This window comes from Cetorhinus maximus, chromosome 2 (genome assembly GCF_964194155.1).
Source record: "Cetorhinus maximus chromosome 2, sCetMax3.hap1.1, whole genome shotgun sequence".
NCBI classification, from domain to species: Eukaryota; Metazoa; Chordata; class Chondrichthyes; order Lamniformes; family Cetorhinidae; genus Cetorhinus; species Cetorhinus maximus.
Genome location: NC_135880.1, coordinates 110,222,305 through 110,242,353, shown reverse-complemented (window position 1 = coordinate 110,242,353; position 20,049 = coordinate 110,222,305). Strand labels below are relative to the sequence as shown.

Genomic DNA, 20,049 nt, shown 5'->3' with positions numbered 1-20,049 from the left:
TCTGAGTGTTTTCCCAGAAGTGGCCAAACCATGAACCGGAATATTATTGGTTGGTCATTTGAAGAAGAACGCTGGAAAGCCACATAATCAGGACTGACATGATCTGAGAGAGATCGGGTTTGTGAAAGTGTGCCTTGCTAATGATGATTTTACACTTGAAACTCTGAGATGAAAACTGTTGACAGACAACACTCCTGACCTACCCTGCATGAATAAAGAACAGCAGATTCTGGAACCGTGTAGGTATGTCGTACCACATGTCTGCTTGTGGCTGTGTAAGGCGTATCTTTGTATCCACAATTTAAAGTGAAATTTACATCTTTATTCGAAGTATCATTTGCCTTCTAATTCATGTTTAATTTACGTTGGTTCTGATTTGTGTTAAAGTAAAAGTTACAAAAAATCAAATCTTGTTGGTAATTTCTTCACATGGGTGTCATTCAGTAAATTTGGCTATTTTGGCTTACGGTTTCCCCATGTGGATCGTAACACAACTAAATCCAAGCCTGAAGCTACAATGCAATGCCAAATAAGGCAGAAATTAGAAAAGTTGTTTAAAACCAAATATACCCATTTTCTAGCCCTTGGTCCATAATTGTATAGGTTATAGCCCTTGAGGGTTTCTGCTTCTACCACCCTTTCAGACAGTGAGTTCCAGATCCCCTTCCAGTTTAAAAAAAATCCTTAACTTGACTCTAATCCCTCTGCCAATTACTTTAAATTTATATCCCCCTGGTTATTGACTTCTGTGCCAAAGGAAATAGGTCCTACTTAGCTGCTCTATTCAGGTGTCTCATAATTTTATACACCTCAATTATGCCTCCCTTCAACCTCCTTCATTCCAAAGAAAACAACTCCTGCCTATCCAATCTATTCCCCTTATAAAGAAACTCTTTATAATAGTCCTTTGAATGTGAAATGTTAGAAATAAGTTAGATCTTCATAATTTATACCAGATTTGTACAAAGTTGGTTCAGTTATTTGATGTGCATGTAACTATGATTAGCGTGAAGGTGGAGTGATTTTTCAATGATAGATTTTCAGGGAAAAAAATTGAGCAACAGTCCGCTTATTTGGTTTGGGTGTGTACATGAAGGAGAATAGATCGATGAAACATGACCAAGTGTACAGTCCTTTGTGATGACTTTTGATTTTTTCAATTAATAGAGTGCAGCCACTGTGTGACATTCATTCCTTTTTGGTGATAACTTTCTAAAATGAACAGGGGACCTGCAAGTTACACACATGGCTATTATAGGCTTTTATAATGGAGTCTATGACGCGTGGAAGTGAGACATTTATGGAATGATACACGTAATATAACTGACTGGAAAAGGAAGGCATTAGGGAAAGAAAAGCAGCATAAATATTCAATATTCAGAACTTTTTCCTTATGAGCAGCAGCAAAAAGGTATAGCTCTGATTGCGTTTTCTTAGGGTGAGCCATTCCTAGGACATGCATAAATAGGGCTCACATTAGTACATGTAATGCCACTGCTCTTGTAACTATGTAAAGTTGTTTCAGATGCACTTTGACTTGAAAATACAAATATAATTCAAGTAAGATTAATGATATATATCCTGAGTGCACTAGATTCAGAAGTTTGAAACCACCTCCATATGGTAGCCTGAAGTAAAATCAGCATGTTGGAAATACTCAGCAGGTCAGGCAGCATCTGTGGTGTAAGAAACAAAGGTAAAATTTCAGGTTTAAGGTTCTTTTGGACCGTTAACAGGTTTTAAACAAGTATTGAAGCAGGGAGGGGGGAGGATGAAAAAAGGGTAAAGTCTATGAGAGGGTGGAAGACAGGAGAGATTAAATGATAAAAGGAATGATGGCGCAAGGCCAAAGGGGTTGTTAATGAAACAAGCAAAAATACAAAAAATGGGTGTATTGGTGGTGTGCATGGGAAAAGCAGGACCATTATCAACAGCTGCCATCTGAAAAAAAATGAGGATAGGGGTTATGATTATTGAACTCAACTTTGAATCCTAAAAGCCATAAGGTGCCTAATTGAAAGATGAAGTGCTGTCCCTTGAATTTAGGTTAAACTTCATTGAAACCATGTAGGAGGCTGAGAACAGAAGGGTTAGAGTGGAAGTGGAATGGAGAATTAAAATAATGGCTGACTGGAAATTCAGGGTTAACTCTGCAGATTGAATGAAGTATTCCATTAAGATGGCCAATCTGCATTTGGTCGTCTCAATGTAGAGGGGACAGCATTGTGATCGGCAAATACAGTTTACGAAATTGAAAGAAATACAAGCTTTTTCACCTAGAATGGGCATTTGGGCCCTAGACAATGATGATATTCATCAGAACTGGAAAAATTTGGAGATGTAACAGGTTTTAAGCAAGTACACAATGAAATGGGGGGGTTGGGTGGGGGTGGCGGTGCAGGGAAGAGGAGAGAACAAAAGGGAAAGAGTGTGATAGGGTGGAAAGCAAGAGAGATTAAATGACAAAAAGGGTGATGGCACAAGGTAAAAAGTAAAAGAGGATGTTTCTGCAGTTCCATTTCATCCTTGTGCTATAACATTGGAGGAGGAAAAAGGGCAGATGTTGCAACTCCTGCACTTGCATAAGAAGGTGCCATGAGAAGTGGAGGGCTTATTGGGGGTGATTAATGAGTGGACTAGGTGTCATTTTGGAATGCTGAAAGGAGAGGGGGAGATGTGTTTGGTGGGGAGATCACACTGGGTGGTGGAAATGGCGGAAGATGATATGTTGAATGTGGAGATTGGTGTGCTGGAAGCTGGACAAGGAAAACCCTATAATTCTGGGAGAGAGGGGAAGGAGCGAAAGCAAAAGTGTGGGAAATGGGACAGACACAGTCAAGGGTCTTGTCAAGCTTGGTGGAGGGGAAACCTTGGTTGAGGAAAAACATATATAAGAAAGAAGAGCTCAGCATCGTACCAAGCTTGAATTCATTGAGTTGGAGGCATAATGGGATGCAGCTGAGGCCTGTGTTAGGACTGATCATTCAGGGCCAAAGAAGGGATATTACAAGCATGGCAAAGGGAGTGATTGGAAAGAGAGATGGAGCCAGAGGAATGTGAATGGAAAGGAGAATCTGAAATGAGCATTGGTAATAAATTGTTGAAACTTGCAATTCTATGAAAGAAAGAAAAAGTTTTCTGTTAAAGCGTGAAGGATGAAATGGAACCATGAAGCCATCTTTTTTCACGTTGTGCCATCATCCTTTTGTCATTTAATATCTCCTGCTTTCCACTCTTCCGTAGTCCTTCTCTTTAGTTCTCTCCTCCCCTTTCCCAGCCTAAACCCTGTTACATCTAACTTTTTCCAGTTCTAGTTGAAAGATCATTAACCTGAAACATTAGGGACTGGATTTTCGCTGCCGAGGTGAGGTAGCTCAAGTTGGGAAATTATTTAACTCGCTCAATCCTCCTTTGTTAAAAAGTACCTCAAATTCTGTGATTTTTGCTCTGGGGTGGTGTTGGTGGAAAGAGGGGGAGGTGTGGGTTGGTGGTTGGGGTAGGTGTGCAGGAGCGGGATGGAATTGGGCCTGCCCATCTTGGAAGAGGAGCATAGTGGCCATGGGGAATGGGCAAGTGCTGAGACAGACTGGTTAGAAAGCTTCGTCCCTGTTGTTTTGGAAGCTGCTAGGCCTTCTAGCCCTCACCCTTGCCCACCGCCATCCCATGGCCCCTAATGCTCCCCATGTAATTCATGTTTCCTACCCACCCCTCATGCCTCATTATAGCCTCCATGCTACCTCCATAGCCATTCACCAGTATACGCCATGGACAGATATCAGGAGCCATGTGGAGATGAAAAAAAAACTTCTAACAATCAATACAGCTCTTATTCATACACATTTGATAGTGAAAAACTCTGATTCATAGAATCTGTTCAAAGTTTTTAAATCTCCTTGTGGTTAATCTCTTATAAAAAGAAACAAACTTCTATTCAGATCCCACATCAAAGACAGCCGATCCTTTCATAGCCTCTTTAATCTGTCAACTCAGAAACCCTGCTGAGGTAATTGTAGATTTTGAAACTCAGTCATGCATTCATAATGACATAATAATAATTCTTGGGAAAATGTCAACAAAGAGCTCTATTGAAACTGCACAGTTTTTTTTAACCTGCAGCAGATGGCCTGTTAATCAAAATAGGGTTTTTTTAAGCTCTCGGTGCCAGTTGCTGCCTGTTTTTTTTTTAAGTTTAAAAAGTGTAGGGGGTTTAAAAAAAACTTCAGATCATGACAGTTATACAGACCTTATCCACCCTTCAAGAGTGATTATGTGTATTCCACTATGGATTAAGGCTCTTGCAACTGCCAGAATAGGGTCTGTTTGATCCCTGTTCCCTTCCCCTACCGGCAAAAATTGGATCTACCTGAAATTGGGGTAGGACTTCAGCATCTGGGACCCACCTACCATTTTTAAAATATCCGGCCCTACCTTTTTTACTGTCCCCACAGCTGCTTGTCTGACCTACTGAGTATTTTTTTTTTAGCATTTTCTGTGTTTTATTTCAGATTCCCAGCATCAATATTTTGGTTTTCTAGTAGTCTCTGGGCCCAATAAAACTCCAGCTAGGTATGATAACAGATTTCAAATAGTGTCCCTCTAATCCAATGGACTGCTAAGAGCTTCTTAAATTTGATTTTTAAAATTAGGACAGCGTGGATGATCCTGCTGTGTCACTGCTAACATTAAAATGTAACCAGTGTGTCAGGAAAGCATTACATTTAGGTGCCTGTATGGAAGCATAGAGCTCACTATCATGGGGCAGACTGCAGCCAGCAATGCAACTTGGATGTGTTGGTGCATGTCACACTCTACAGGTTTGTAGCACAACAGCACAGATATGAGAAAATATACTTTAACTGGCTTTGTAATGTTCAAGTTGAATAAAATTGCTCTTGTATGATCTGTTATACAAATTTCCTTTTGATATTTACAGATCGTACTTTGTTCTGGCACCTGAAGTTATATTCTGGTTGTAGTTATGTTTGACAAAGATTGTTTACACTTAATAGCTACATTGCAAGAAGTATATTAAGGATAATTTCCAATTGAAAATACTATACCAGCAAGCATGCATCATATGAGTCCGGTGTCAATCATCTGATTGTGTAGAAGCACCAGAAATGAATTTTTAAACTGCCTGGGTAAATAAAATTCAACTGTAAGCAGTTTCATGATATTGGTATATTAATATAGTATTATTCTTTCCAATGACCACTGTCTGTTTTGTATTAATATTGACGAATGCATAACTCATCTTGTTACAGAACACTACTCCAGTATTAAAGTTATTTCCACTGATTGGTCAGTTGTTGGGCAGACTTTGTTGGAATCCATTTGTTGTAGCACATGGTAAGTTTACAAAGATCTTTGGACAAAATTAATTTAATCTTCAGACACTGTTTTATGAACTGGAAGCATCAAGTTCGGAAGGAAACTGAATCTTTCATGCCAAAGATTTAGTATTATGATTGAGAAGTTGTATTAAAAATAATGTTTTTTGTCCTTGCTTAATTAAAAATAGCAGTTTTAAACACCATACTTAAAAAATGGTAATTATGCCTTTGTTAAAGTCAATGTGTATGTTTGGAGACAAGATGTCTAGCTTACTGCTAGAGTACCACTTTGAACAGAGAATTTTGGCATGCTAATATCAGGTTTGCTAAGTTCTTTGGGGCTGATGCACCATAAGTGCACTTCCAGTAATTCTACTGAGATGAATTGTGGAAGAAGGCTGCTTGCTATTGATCAGAAAAATCAATTAACTGAAAAATACTTTGAACTAAAATATGTAAATTTAGTATGGTTGACAACAATTGTGTCAAATTACCTGACCCAGAGGGTGTTTGTTATTTAGCCCCATGTTATTTGTTTCCAGACTTCTGATTCTTGATTGAAGTGTTCAATATGCCATCTATACTAAATAAAAACAGAAAATACTGGAAAACTCAGCAGGCCTGGCAGCACCTGTGGAGAGAGAAACAGAGTTAACATTTTGAGTCCGTATGACTTCAGAGCTGAAGAGAGGTGAAATGTAATGGATTTTATACTGTTTAAGAGGGAGTGGAGCAGGTGGGGAAAAATAAAAGATCAGGGAAATATGGGAGCTCAGGAGACATTTGCCAAAGTTGTCATGGACACAAGACAGTGTTAATGGTAGTGTTAAAGAATAAAGAAGGCACTGATAGTGCCATAAAGGTAAGATAGCAGAATGTGTTAAAAGCAGAACAAGGGTCAGCACTTTTTGAACACAAAACATAAGAACAAGTGATAGATGGCCCTATGGGGTGGGGTGGGAGGGCATTGGGGAAAAAAAATGGATTGAAAAAGGGGTCAAGATGGAGGAGAGAGTTCATGGTCTGAAGTTGTTGATCGCAATATGAAGTCCAGAAGGTTGTAAAGTGCCTAATCAGAAGATAAGATGCTGTTCTTTCAGTTTGTGTTGGGTTTCACTGGAACATTGCAGCAGGCCAAGGACAGACATGTGGGCATGAAAGCAAGATGGTGAGTTTAAATGGCAAGCGACAGGAAAGTCTGGGTCATGCTTGCGGGCTGAGCGAAGGTGTTCTGCAAAGCGGTCACTCAGTCTGTGTTTAGTCTCCCCAATGTAGAGGAGACTGCATTGGGAGCAACAAATGCAATAGACCAAATTGAAGGAGGTGCAAGTGACTGAAAGGAGTGTTTGGGGCCTTGGACGGTGAGGAGGGTAGAGGTAAAGGGCCAGGTGTTGTACCTTCTGCCATTGCATGGGGAGGTGCCATGGGAAGGGGGTGGGAGTTGAGGGTGATGGAGGAGTGGACCAGGGTGTCATGGAGAGAATGGTCCCTACGGAATACTGACAGGGTGGGGTGGTGAGGGGAAGATGTGTTTGGTGATGGCATCATGCTGGAGTTGGCGGAAATAGTGGAGGATGATCCTTTGAATGTGGCGGCTGGTGGGGTGAAAAGTGAGGACAAGGGCAACCCTATCATGGTTCTGGGAGGGAGGGGAAGGGGTGAGGACAGAGGTGCGGGAGATGGGTCGGAGATGGTTGAGGGCCCTGTCAACCACTTGAGGGGAACTCTCAGTTAAGGAGAAAGGAAGACATGTCAGAAGCACCGTCGGAACAGATGCACCGGAGACGGAAGAACTGGGAGAATGGGATGGAGCCCTTAGAGGAAGTAGGGTGTGAGGAGCTGTAGTCAAGGTAGGGTATGAGGAGCTGTGGATGTTGGTGGGCTTGTAATGAATATTGGTAAACAATCTATCACCAGAAATGGAGACAGAGAGGTCAAGGAAGAGAAATGTCGGCGATGGACCATGTGAAGGTGATAGAGGGGTGGAAATTGGAAGCAAAATTGATAAGTTTTTCCAGGTGCAGGCGGGAGCATGAAGCGGCACTGATGCAGTGCAGTCATCAATGTACCAAAAAAGAATTGTGCGAGTAGGACTGGAACAAGGAATGTTCCACATAGCTCACAAAAAGACAGGCATAACTGGGACCCATGCGGGTACCCATAGCAACACCTTCATTTGGAGGAAGTGAGACAAGTTAAAGGAGAAATTGTTCAGTGAGAGAATAAGTTCAGCCAGGTGGAGGAGAGCGATATTGTTTGCTTCTTTAAATTGATGAGTAAGTGTGGTGTCCTGGCTAACATTGATCTCTGAACCAGCACAACCAATAAAAGATTTCCTGGCCATTTATCTCATTGCTGTTTTGGTACCTTTCTGCTTGCAAATGGTCATGTTTGCCTACATAATGATAATGACAATACTTCTAAAAGTAATTCATTGGCTACGAAGTGCTTTGGGCATCCTGAGGATATGATGAAAGACTGTATAAATTCAACTTCTTCCTTTTTGCAGCAGGTTACCATATTATGTGGCAGGGGCCACTTTTCTGAAGTGACATGAGATTGTCACAAAACTATCATATTTTTCATTATATTGTAGGCTAATGGCTGTTGAGTGTGGATGGTTCTGTCTGTGTGACTAATTTAATTGGACTGGCGAAGCTTAGGCTACAAGATTGAAATTATCAAAAGAATTAGGTGTAAAGCAGACTTTTGAAATGGAGGTGGACAAGCTAGGATTAGGGTTCCACAGATGGGATGTGAATGAAGTTTGCATTTTTAGATAAGTGAAACGGTTGTTTGATTTTTAAAGGGATGGTGTAATGTTTACAACTGGCAAGATAAATGAGGCAAAGCAGTATGTTTATTTTTCCAAAAGGGAAAAGGCCATATTGCCAACATGGAAGATTTTTATATTATGGGAAAAGTAAATTTCCAAAGGCATGTAGAACAATGGCATTTTATACATCAAAGAGAGAGAAACATATTAAAAGAAGGATGGGAAGCTATGTGGGTGTGGCCGTGGAAAATCTGGAAAGGTACACTGTGTGAACCAGACTTGGGAAAAGCCTCTAGCCACACTGAAGAAGTGCTGCTCCAGTAACTAAAGTTGTGTTAAAATCCTTTGGAATTCCACTGTCAAGTGGCTGCTGTAGTAACCTTGGTGGATTGCTTATTTAAATTCAAAATTTACTTTGGACTGTTGCTTTAATAGGGGTGAGTAGCTGGGAGTCAGGTTAATTAGGAATTTTGGGATTTGTTATAATAAGTAACCATAATCTTATGTATGTGTTTGAATTCTTCTCTTTTGTTGATAAATGTTCTAATTTAATTTTTAAAATCACTAAAGGTGTGAGTGGACTCATTACTTCTGAATTCAGTGCACAAATCTTCTCATAATAAATACAAATTGCAAATCTGTTACCATAGTGTGGCCAAGTTTCTCTTGTGGATTTGGTCCACTTGGCACGTACCACCCGCCACATCATAACAAGATGTATCATACTATCCAGTCACAAGCTATAATAACAAGTATTTTTTTTTTGTTCTGTTGCACCCTATATATGAAAAATGGGAGGAAAAGACCAACTGTTTCATCTAGCTTGACTTACAAACAATGTACAGCCTACGTGCACCATCAAACCAGCACTCTAATTATGCAGTGTCTTGGTAGAGGCAAAAAGGAGAAAGAAATAGTCACTTGGTAGTATAGAACCTAAATATTGCTGAAAAGAGAGACATATTCTTGAAGCTTTTGGTTTGCACTCATCAAGGCAAATGCAAGAATGCCAAATTTCAAACGATCACAACAATTTATACTATAGGAGAAAAGTGTGTTGATTGGTTGGCAAGTTGACTTTGGCTGAGGCTTTGCCATGAGAAAGTGACAAGAAACTATAGACTTCCTAAGGTTCTGGGTAATTCAAAAAGGGCACAATGTTTGAACAAGGCTCCTTTTGTTTGTAGAGAATGGGTCCTTGCATATGAATGTATGTCGCTTCTGGCAAGTGTAAATGAGCCATGTCACAAGCTCGCCTGATATCTTAAGTTCATTGTTAGTGTAGCTATTAGCACACTCAGGATTGTTCAGCAAGTGCTGTCTAATTATGGAATCACATCTAACATGTTTTGTTTTGGGTTTTGTAAACATGTGCTGGTTAAGTACAGTCTATACTCTGCTCATTCTAAACAACCAAAGGAACATGCTGTTTGATTCAATCGGCCAATCATTGTGATGTACAGCCAACGTATCTGGCATCGCACTGGTACTGAAACGCATACATGACATTGCTCAATTGTATGGTAGGCAGAATACCTTTCTGGAGTGATGGCAGCATCCTGCTAGTGGAAAATAACACTTGTGTAGCCACGCTTCTTCATGGCAATAGCTCAGCCAATAAGAGTCGACTTGCCAACCAATCAGCATTCTTTTCTCTTGTGGTATAAATTGTGAGCATTTGAAATTTGACATTCTTGCATTTGTCCTGATGAGTGCAAGATGAAAAGTTTTGACATGCCTCTTTTTAGCAATATAGGGAAAAAAAAACCTTAGGCTAATTTTTGAAAAGATTCTGTGACCTAATGATATATTTTCAGATATTGTACTGAGGCCGCTAGTCTTCTCCTAATGTATCTACCTCAAATAACCTATTCATCTAAAATGAATCTGCTCACTTCAACATTTTCCTTGATGGCTCACTACCACATTTTCAAGGGCAGTTAGGGATGAGCAACTAATACTGGCCTTGTATGCGACATTCGTATCTCATGAAAGAATATTTTAAAATTTAAAAATGATAATTGTATCATCTCAAAAATCCATGCTTCTCTGGCTAAATCCACAGCGAGCATCCCCTGAAACTCACAGCTTCAAGCCTAAATATCTTTTTGCTGTTCCTCTAGGGACTTTTCTAGGGCATCTGTCCCCACTGCATAAAAAGACGAAAACTTGGTACATTATTCTAGATGAGCCTTGTATGAAGCAGCTATTGTGTTTCTAGTTTTGCATTAATTGTTCTAGCTATACATTCTAATACCCTATATACATTCCCTACCAAACACCTCTAACAAATTTCATGTTAGTGTCTCTTACTCGAAGGAAAACACCCCAGCTTCTACAGACTATCCACATAACTATAATTCCTCACCTCTGAACCATTCAAGTCTCTGCTGTACTTACTGCAAAGCCTGCTGGGACTGAATTAGTGTTTTATATAGGTTTAACTATAGGACTTCCTAGCTTTTATACTCTATGCCTCTTCTTATGAAGTCCAGGGTCCCATATACATTATTAACTGCTTTGTTAACCTGCTACCTTCAATGTTTTGTGCACAAGCACCTCCAGGCCTCTGTCTTCTTGCACCCCCATTGAAATTGTAACATTTGGCATGTATTGTCTCTCCTCGGTCTTCCTACCAAAATGTTGCACTTCACACTTTTCTCAACTGAATTTCAGCTGCCATGTATCCATCCATTCCACCAGCCTGTCGATCTCCTTTTGAAGCTACTATTGCTTTCTTCCTCACTGTTTACTGTACTTCAAAGTTTCGTGCCATCCATAGTTTTTGGGATTGTGCCGTGTATGCCCAGGTCCAAGTCATTAATGTTCAGTAGAAACATTAGTGATCCTGGTACTGGACCTTGGGGACCTCCACTGTCTACCTTCTTCCAGTTCAAAAAACAGCCATTCACCACACCTGTTTTCTATCTCTTAGTCAATTTCATTTTGCCCCATGGTCTTCGATTTTGCTAACCAGCTCTAAAGCCATCTGAAAGTCTATGTAAGCAACATCAATTGCACTACTGTCATCCACACTCTCTGCTACCTCATCATAAGACTCAATCTTGTTAATCTAACAAGATGTGGCTTTATCAAATCCACTATTGTCTAAGTGACTGTTAATTTTCTCTCTCTCAATTGTTTTCTAAAAGCTTCCCCACCTCTAATGTTAAACTGACTGGCCTGTAATTGCCAGATTGATCTTTCTCCCCTTTTTTGAACAAGGTTGTAACAATTGCAATCTGCCAGTCCTTTGACACCACCTCAGTTTCTAAAGAGGATCGAAAGATTGTGGCCAGCACCTCTACAATTTCTACTCTTCCTTACCTCAGCAACGGGGCATGTATTCAATTTGGACCAGCTGATAAATCCACTTAGGTACCGCCTGTCTTTTTGAGTACCACCTCTTTATTTTTATTTTGAGTACCCTAGCAACCTCCTCCTTTATCATAGCTTTGGCAAAGTCCTCTTTCTTGGTAAGCACCAATGCAAAGTACTCATTTAATGTCTGAGCCATGCCTTCTGCCTCCACCAATAGACCTCCATTTTGGTCTCTAATCAGTCCCTTTGCTCCTCTGGCAATCTTTTTTTCTTTTAGATTGCCTATAGAAGGCCTTTGGATTCCCTTTTATGTTAGTTGCCAATCTATTATCACACTGTCTCTTTGCCCCTCTTATTCCCCTTTTTACTTCTTTCTACTTTTTATATTCAGCCTGATTCTGCAAGCATTATCAAACTGACAGGTCATACGTCTCCTTTTTCTGCTTCATCCTACTCTCTAACTCCTTTATCAGCTTGATAACGCTGTTGCTGGCCCCTTCCATCACTTTACTGATGATCGAGAGTAGACTGATGGGGTGGTAATTGGCTGGGTTGGATTTGTCCTGCTTTTTTTTTTGTGTACAGGACATGCTTGGACAATTTTCCACATAGATGCCAGTTTCGTACCTGTACTGGAATAACTTGGCTAGGGGCATGGCATGTGCTGGAGTACAAGTCTTCAGTACTATTGCCGGTATAGCCTTTGCAGTATCCAGTGCCTTCAGCTGTTTCTTGATATCATATGGAGTGAATCAAATTGGCTGAAGGCTGGCATCTATGATGCTGGGGACAGGGTTTAATGTCTCAACTGAAAGATGGCACACCTGACAGTGTAGCACTTGCTAAGTGTGCACTGGACTGTCAGCCTAAATACTTCAAATCCTTCCCACTGCATTAGCTAACCTGTTTGCAAGGTTATTTGTCCCAGCTCTGTTAAAGTGCAAACCAGTCATCAGGATTCTCCTGCACAGAACTTGCCCAAGCCTCCCAGGAATCTGAAGCCTTCTTCCCTGCTTCATGTCTTTAACCTGATATCCTTCTATTTCTACTCTCAATAGTGCTTTACACTGGGAGTATGAAGTCCTGTTTTTTAACTTCCTCCCTATCTTCTTAAGCTCTAACTGCAAGGTTTCGACCTTCCTCCTTATGTTGTTGGTTGTGAGTCAGACTATGACTTCTGCCCTCACCCCCAAAGTATCTAAAAATCCCCCCCTCCCATCCCCAATGCCTTTGTCTGAAGAGCAATGAGCCTAACAAAGATGCTTGTGGCCTCCGTTAGTGATAACAGAGCTGCTACCATTAACAAATGCCCTCTGCCAATGCAAATAAAAAGGTAGACATGTATTTACATGTACCTTTCAAAACCTCACGACATTCCAAAGTGCTTTACAGTCTCTGAGCAACTTGTGAAATGTAATTACTGCAGTATTGTAAAGAATGAAACATGGCAGTCAGTTTGCACACAGCAAGGTCCCACTAACAGCAGTGTGATAATGACCAGAGAATCTGTTTTTATGATGTTGAGTGGGCAATAAATATTGGCCTGGACACTGGGGATAACTCCCCTGCTCTTCTTCAAAATAATGGCCATGGGATCTTTTAGATCCACCTTAGAGACAGGGCCTCAGTTTAATGTCTCAACTGAAAGATGACACATTTGACAGTGTAGCACTTAATCAAGGTACACAAGGCTACAGTCATCCCTCAACTTCATAACTTTATGCAAAGGCCTGCAACTCTCGTCCGCTGCCCCCACCCCCTCCAAAAAAAGCTGTTGAAGCTAGATCAATTGAAAATATCAAAACTAAGATTCATTAATTTGGGTTAGATAAAGGTATTAAGGGAATTGGAACCAGGTAAGGTAAGTTGAGTTAACATACACGTTAGACATGATCTACTTCAGTGGCAGAACAGGCTCAAGAGGCAGACATGTTCCTATAAGCAGGATTTTTGCCCCAACATGGGTGCAGGAACTGAGGCGGGCAGGCATGTAATTTTGTGGCACCGACCATCGTGTTGGCACTTCTGAACCATTTTCCTGAAGGTCAGTTTGGGGCAGAATGGTGGCAGGTAGCTCGTTAGGTCATTAGGAGGCCAATTAAGCACAATGATATTGTAGTCAGCTTGCAGGCCCTCACCATGCTGGGAGCATGACAACTGCCTTGGAGGCAGTATCCCAGCGGCAGATCAAGCTCCAGGCTCATTTTGAGGTACCTCCCGGCTATCTGGCCACAGCTGTGGCCACAGGCCATCCTTTGGAGGGGTTATTCCCCCATAATGGTGGTCTGGCAACTGTGGTTTTTATTTTAGTTCAAATCTTTTAAAAAGTTGAGGGGGCACCTCAAGATGGAGGTGTCCTCTCTCTCCCTTACCTGCAATGGCAGGCTGCAGCTCCTTCAGTGCTTTTTAAAAATTTATCCTTTCACTGGTTGTGGATATCACTGGCTAGGCCTTTATTGCCCATCCCTAATTGCCATTGAGAAGGTGGTGAGCTGCCTTCTTCAATCGCTGGAGTCTGTGTGGTGCAGGTACACCCACAGTGCTGTTAGAAAGGGAGTTCCAGCGAGAGTGATGAGATAGTAAAATAGTCCCAGGTCAGTATGATCTGTGACTTGGAGGGGATCTTGCAGGTGGCGGTGCTCCCATGCAAGTGCTGCCCTCAACATTCTAGGTTGGATTAGAAGGTGCTGCTGAAGGAGCCTTGGCGAGTTGCTGCAGTGCCTCTTATAGATGATTCACATTGCTGCCACTGTGCGTTGGTGGTAGAGGGAGTAAATGTTTAAGGTGGTGGAGAGGGTGCCAATCAAGTGGGTTTCTTTTCCTTGGATGGTGTCAAGCTTCTTGAGTGTTGTTGGAGCCGCACTTAACCAGGCAAGTGGAGAGTATTCCATCGTATTCTTGACTTGTGTATTGTAGATGGACGGGCTTTGGGAGTCCAGGGGTGAATTATTCGCCACAGAATTCCCAGCCTCTGACCTGCTCTTGTAGCCACAGTATTTATATGGCTGATCCAGTTCAATTTCTGGTCAATGGTCACCCCTCGTATGTTGATAGTTGGAGGACTTGTGGATCCTCCAGCTTCGAGAACCCACTTGGACTCCTTAATTGGAAGGCCAGTGTGCCTACTGGCCATTAATTGGCCAATCAGATCAAAACAGATGTTGAGTGACTGCTCCCGACACAGTGCAGTGTTGGTACCTGCATTTGACCCTGACATCTGGCTCCCAACCAAAATCATGAAACCCTGCTGTATGTTCCTAAGCAACTTTCCTAAAATTGAAATCAAACTGGTATGTAATTCCCAGATTTTGACTTTCTACCCTTCTTAAATATAGACACCATACAGGTCTCTCCCCAGTATATAAAAAGAGCCTAAACTTCAATGATCTGTTAGTCATCTAGTGTGAATACCATTGGGGCCAGCAGCTTGATCTGCTTTAATGAACCTAATCCTAATCAGGACTCCATCTGCATTAACCTCAATCATGACTGAAAACTCTAACACCTTCATTGACAAAATGAGATGGAAAGTAACTGTTTTAATGCCTCAGCCATTTTTTGCATCTTCAATCAAATATAAGTGCGCAGTTTTTAACTTTGCATTAGATCTATTCTTGGTTATTCCCCTCGAGCCCTATGTGGTCCTTCATCATTTTGATTTCTAGTGTAATTAAAATAGGGTTAAGTTTCAGAACAGTAGCATAGCCCCATTGTTATCATTCACGCTTGCTCCAAATACTTTTCAACTTCACCCTCACGCCAAAAAGAAACTCCCATCAAAGGTTTCCAGTTTCTTGTGGATGTTTCACACTGTGAGCATTTAAAAATAAACTTCAGTGTAAAATATCTGTGGCAGTTGTCAAAAATCCCATTCTACCCTGATTATTAAGAATTATGGTCAGCATTTTGATGCTCAGTGTGAATAGCAAGAATTTTTGCCCATATTTTTTAGCAAAGGGAAATTGCATCACAAGCTTTATTTAATGGCTCCACTTACAACTTAGCTGGTTGTTTTTTTTAAACTCTTGAGGAATTAAAAATGGAGGAAGTAGGATGTAAGCGAGCAGGATGGATTTGATACAAAATGAAAATCTCTTGTGGATGCATGTTTAGCTGAGGTAGATTACCACACAGTTTTAGAATTAAAGCATCAAAAGCATCAACCATTTTGCTAAGTGTTTAATATCCCAAATGATGAAGGAAAAATCTACTATGATAGCTAGATGCATATCTACACTGTAAACAGACTGTTCACTCAAGAAGATATGCAAAATTAGTGTTATTTTCTAATTGAATTTCAGTGCCATTCTCCTTAATTTGATGCCTAATGACTGCAGGGTGTTTCTCTACCATTTGGCTTGGTTTTTCTCATCGCAAACATTAAATTGAGATATATATGATGCATTCTTCAAACATGAACTTGGTACAGTGGCAATGGTCAGAGCTTAAAAGACGGAACCTCCTTTACCAGCCTAAGATTTTACCTGAATTTTGGTCATAGTTGTTATTATGGGAAAACCTGGCAGCCAATTTGTGCTCAGCAAGGTCTTACAAACAGTATATTAGGTAATTGACCAGTTAATCTTTCTTTTTTTTTGTATTGGTTGCACCAGCCAAACTCCCCACTCTTCTTTGATTGGTGCCATGGGATCTTTTATGACCACCTGAACTGGCAGTTTAATGTTTGCAACTCTCAGCACTTCTGACAATGCAGCATGCCCTCTATACTACATTGAACTGTCAGCCTAGGTTACGTGCTCAAGGCCTGGAGTACTTTATGACTGAAGGAAGACTGCTACATTGCCAAGATGACACTTAGCTAGTGTGCATGGGGCTGTTAACTCCTATATAGACTTAGTTTTTGCAAACCTGATAGCCTGCCAAATATAGCTAAAGGGATCAGCCTGCAACCTCATAGTCCCTAACCCTGAACAGCCCACTTCTACCTCTTTTCCAAGATCCACAATCGGGGTGACCATGGTATACCCATTGTTTCAGTTTTGTCCCATAGAACTGATATCCTTCTGTCTGCACCCTCTATTTCTCCCCTTTTCTCTCTCTTTTCACCTTCATCTGTGGCTCTTCTAATGCCCTCTGCCACTTCAATAGTTTCCAGTTTTCCTGTCATAATTGTTTCTTTTTCACCATGGACCACCAATCTCTCTGCAACTCCATCTCCAATTAGAATGGCCTGAGAACTTTCCACCTCTTCCTTGACCGCAACCCCAACCAATCCCCATTCACCATCACTACCTTCTGCTTGGCTGAATAACTTCTCCTTCAACCCCACTCACTTCCTTCAGATAAAAGGTGGTGTTGGGTACCTGTGTGGGTTATAGCTATGCTTGCCTTTTGGTGGGATATGTGGAACGCCCTTTATTCCAGTCCTACTCAGGCTCCCTCCCTCACTTCTTTCTCTGGTACATTGAAGACTGTATAGGTGCCATTCCTGTGCTCACCCTGAGCTGGAAAAATTAATTAACTTTGCTTCCAATTTTGACCCCTCTCTCACCTTCAACTAGTCCATCTCTGTGTCTTCCCTTCTCATCCTCGATTTTTTTTTCATTTTTGGTAACCAATATTCACTATGAACCTAATGACTCCCATAGCTACCTTGGCTGCACTTCCTCACACTCTGCTTCCTGTAAGGATTTTATTCCATTCTCCTGGCTTCTTTCTCTCCGTTGCATCTGTTCCGATGATGCATCAGTGCTCCTGATACTCTTGGTTTTCCCTCAACTGATGATTCCCCCCCACTGTGGCTGACAGGACTGTTGACCATATCCGTTCCATGTCGCATATTTCTGCACTCCCCTCTTCCCTTTCCTTCCAAAACCATGATAGGGCTCCCTCCTCCTTTCCTTTCACCCCATCACCCTCCATATTCAATGGATCACCCTCTACCAGTTCAGCCACCTGAAGTGTGATGCCACCACTAAACACATCTTCCCCTCCCCTTTCAGCATCCTGAATGATCATTCCCTTCACACTACCATTGTTCGTTCTTCAGTCACCCCCAACACCTCACCTTTTCCTACGGCACCTTTCCATTCAAGCTCAGAGGTGCAGCACCTGCCCTTCACCGTTCAGGGTCCCAAACATTCCTTCCAGGTTGAACAGTGATTTGCTTGTACTACCTCTGGTATAGTGTACTTGCATTTGCTCCTCATGATGTAGTCTCCTCCACACTGCTTTATGGAACAACTCCATTCAGTCCCCAAGAGTGATTCTGAGCTTCCAGACACCTGTTGTTTTAATTCTCCACCTTGCTTCCACTCTGACTTTTCTGTCCTCTACCTCGTTCAATGTTCCAGTGAAGCTCAATGGAAGTTTGAAGAATAACCAGTCACTTTTCATCTTTTGGACTTGAGCATTGTGTTCAATTGTTTTAGTTTGTAACCTGTGCCCCCTCATTTTGTTACATTTTTCTTTTCTGGGTTTCTTTTGTTCATTTTCTTCAGTTGGTTTTCTCTCTTTTTTTCTTTCCTTTGCTTTTGGACAGCAGCTGTTCATCATTCTGCCATCCACACGTCCTCTATATACATCTTTTGTTTCTTGTACCATTACCACTCTTTGTCCTTGCGCCATGAATCCTTTTGTCATTTAATTTCTTCTGCCTCCTACTCTCTAAGAGGTCCCACCTTTGTTCACTTTCACTTGCTTAAAACCTATTGCATCTCTAACTTTTTCCAGTTCTGGCCAAAGGTCATTGACCTGAAATGTTAACTCTATTTCTCTCTCTACAAATGCTGCCAGACCTGCTGAGTATTACCAGCGTTTTCTGTTTTTATCTTAGATTTCTAGCATTCGCAATGTTTTGCATTTGAATTAGCTTTTAGATTCCTGTTTTATTTGTCATACCCATTTGACTCTGTTTGAAATGTTCCACATAGATCTAGCTAAATAACATTTGTCCACCCTTTTATCACTAGGGCTTCATTAGCTAAAGTCCCATTTAACTTTTAGCTCACCTCATTGATAACGGAATCAATGGACATAGTACTGTTCACTCAGTGTTCTTGTACTGTAACATGAATTTAAATAGTTCATGCTTGCCACTTGTTAGTGGTAAAGAAGAAAAGCTTTTAAAAGTTGGAGACTCAGGGGTTGTCATATTCGTTGTTCGGATTTTAAACTTGTACCTGATGTGGATGTGCGTTTTTATTACTGATTCATACTTGTGTTGATAATGTATATATCTTTTAGATAATTACAATGAAGACTTTAGTCTAGCCAATATTTAGTTGTTCTCAAAGTTGAAATGTAAATAATAAACCTATAATCTAGTTGTTTACCCTGCAACAAATGTGTAATTGTCCCAGACAACTCGAACTTCTGTATCTGCACATCACTGCTTCTTATGATTTATCTTAATATATTCTAATTCATATCCTTAAAGTGAATTCTAAGGAAATTCCAGTGTACCATTAAAGTCTAATGCAGAGACTTTGCGGTAAGTGATTTACAAACTTCAGTCTACTTTGTATTTAAACTGATTACTGTTTGTTTCTACAGAAGAGAGCCAGCAGAATCTGTTACAGTGTCTGTGGTGTCTGTACAGTGCAGAACCTGAGAATGCTGTGGAGCTGAAGGCCAATGAGTGGATATGGGTAAGATTATCTGTCTATTTCAACTAGTGCAGATTATGGTTTAAAACTTCCCCAGTAATTTCTGCAGGGATTCTGCCAATGTTGCACCATAACATCAGTGGCGATCATAGAGAGATGATCTTTTATGAGCTTCCTGCTGAAACTAATGGCAGACAATTGGGGAACCATATCTAGAAATTCTACCCTGTATTTGTTTTAAAATGCACCTTATGCATTTAATTACTACACGCACTTACATTCCACTCCTCTCTCACTGCAAAAGTAAGCTGTCTTTTATTAAGATTTAGAAACCATGGTGGAAGTGGTTCTACAAAGTAAACAATCAGTAATTTGTAATATTTGCTATAACTAACAAGAATTAATTATGTATAGTGTAAACTGATGTAAAAATGGTTGAATACATTTTTTTCTAATTCATTTTTGAAATGTAACACTGTCCTGCTTTCTTTTAAAAGATGACATTGAATATTACAAGCATTGCTCGTGAATGTATACTATCATCATACAAAATAACCCATATAATTTTAATAGGTTCTTAAATTAACTTGTCTATGGGCCCCTACATGTTTTCAATTAAAGAAAACAGCTCAAGCGCACGCTGTTATTTTTAATGTATCTGTGTTGATTTACATATTTACTGGAAAGATTTATTTCATATAAAACACAACCAAATTTTTCATTTAGCTTAGGAAAAAATAATTTGGTTTTGCTTTTTTAAAAACTTTGATATGGTTTTAAAAGAACTTTGTAATTGATCGCTTTGCATTTCAACTGAACCTATTGACAGGATTTTGCAGTCAGCGGTGAACAAATTGTGCCAGTTGTTCATTACAATTACACTTGCTGACAGACTTCCTGTGAAGTTTTGCACTGGAACTTGCTAAGATTAGAATGCCATTTCGGCACAACATCCTCTACAGGGGATCTGGGACCTGTATGAACAGAACAAGAAACTGTGTGTCTACTTCACTAATCAGATTGATTACTGAACAGCTCGGAATCTGAATCA

The 20,049-nt window shown here is 40.6% G+C and overlaps 1 protein-coding gene across 6 annotated transcripts in view; it reads left to right on the top strand.

Moving 5' to 3' along the window:
- Positions 1–20,049, top strand: part of fancc (FA complementation group C) — a 238,349-nt gene that overhangs the window by 53,570 nt on the left and 164,730 nt on the right. For all 6 annotated transcript variants that reach the window (XM_078568327.1, XM_078568308.1, XM_078568290.1 and 3 more), the window contains exons 3-4: positions 5,265–5,349; positions 18,946–19,040. In XM_078568327.1, the coding sequence (XP_078424453.1) occupies positions 5,265–5,349; positions 18,946–19,040 (180 nt within the window). The remainder of the gene's footprint in view (positions 1–5,264; positions 5,350–18,945; positions 19,041–20,049) is intronic.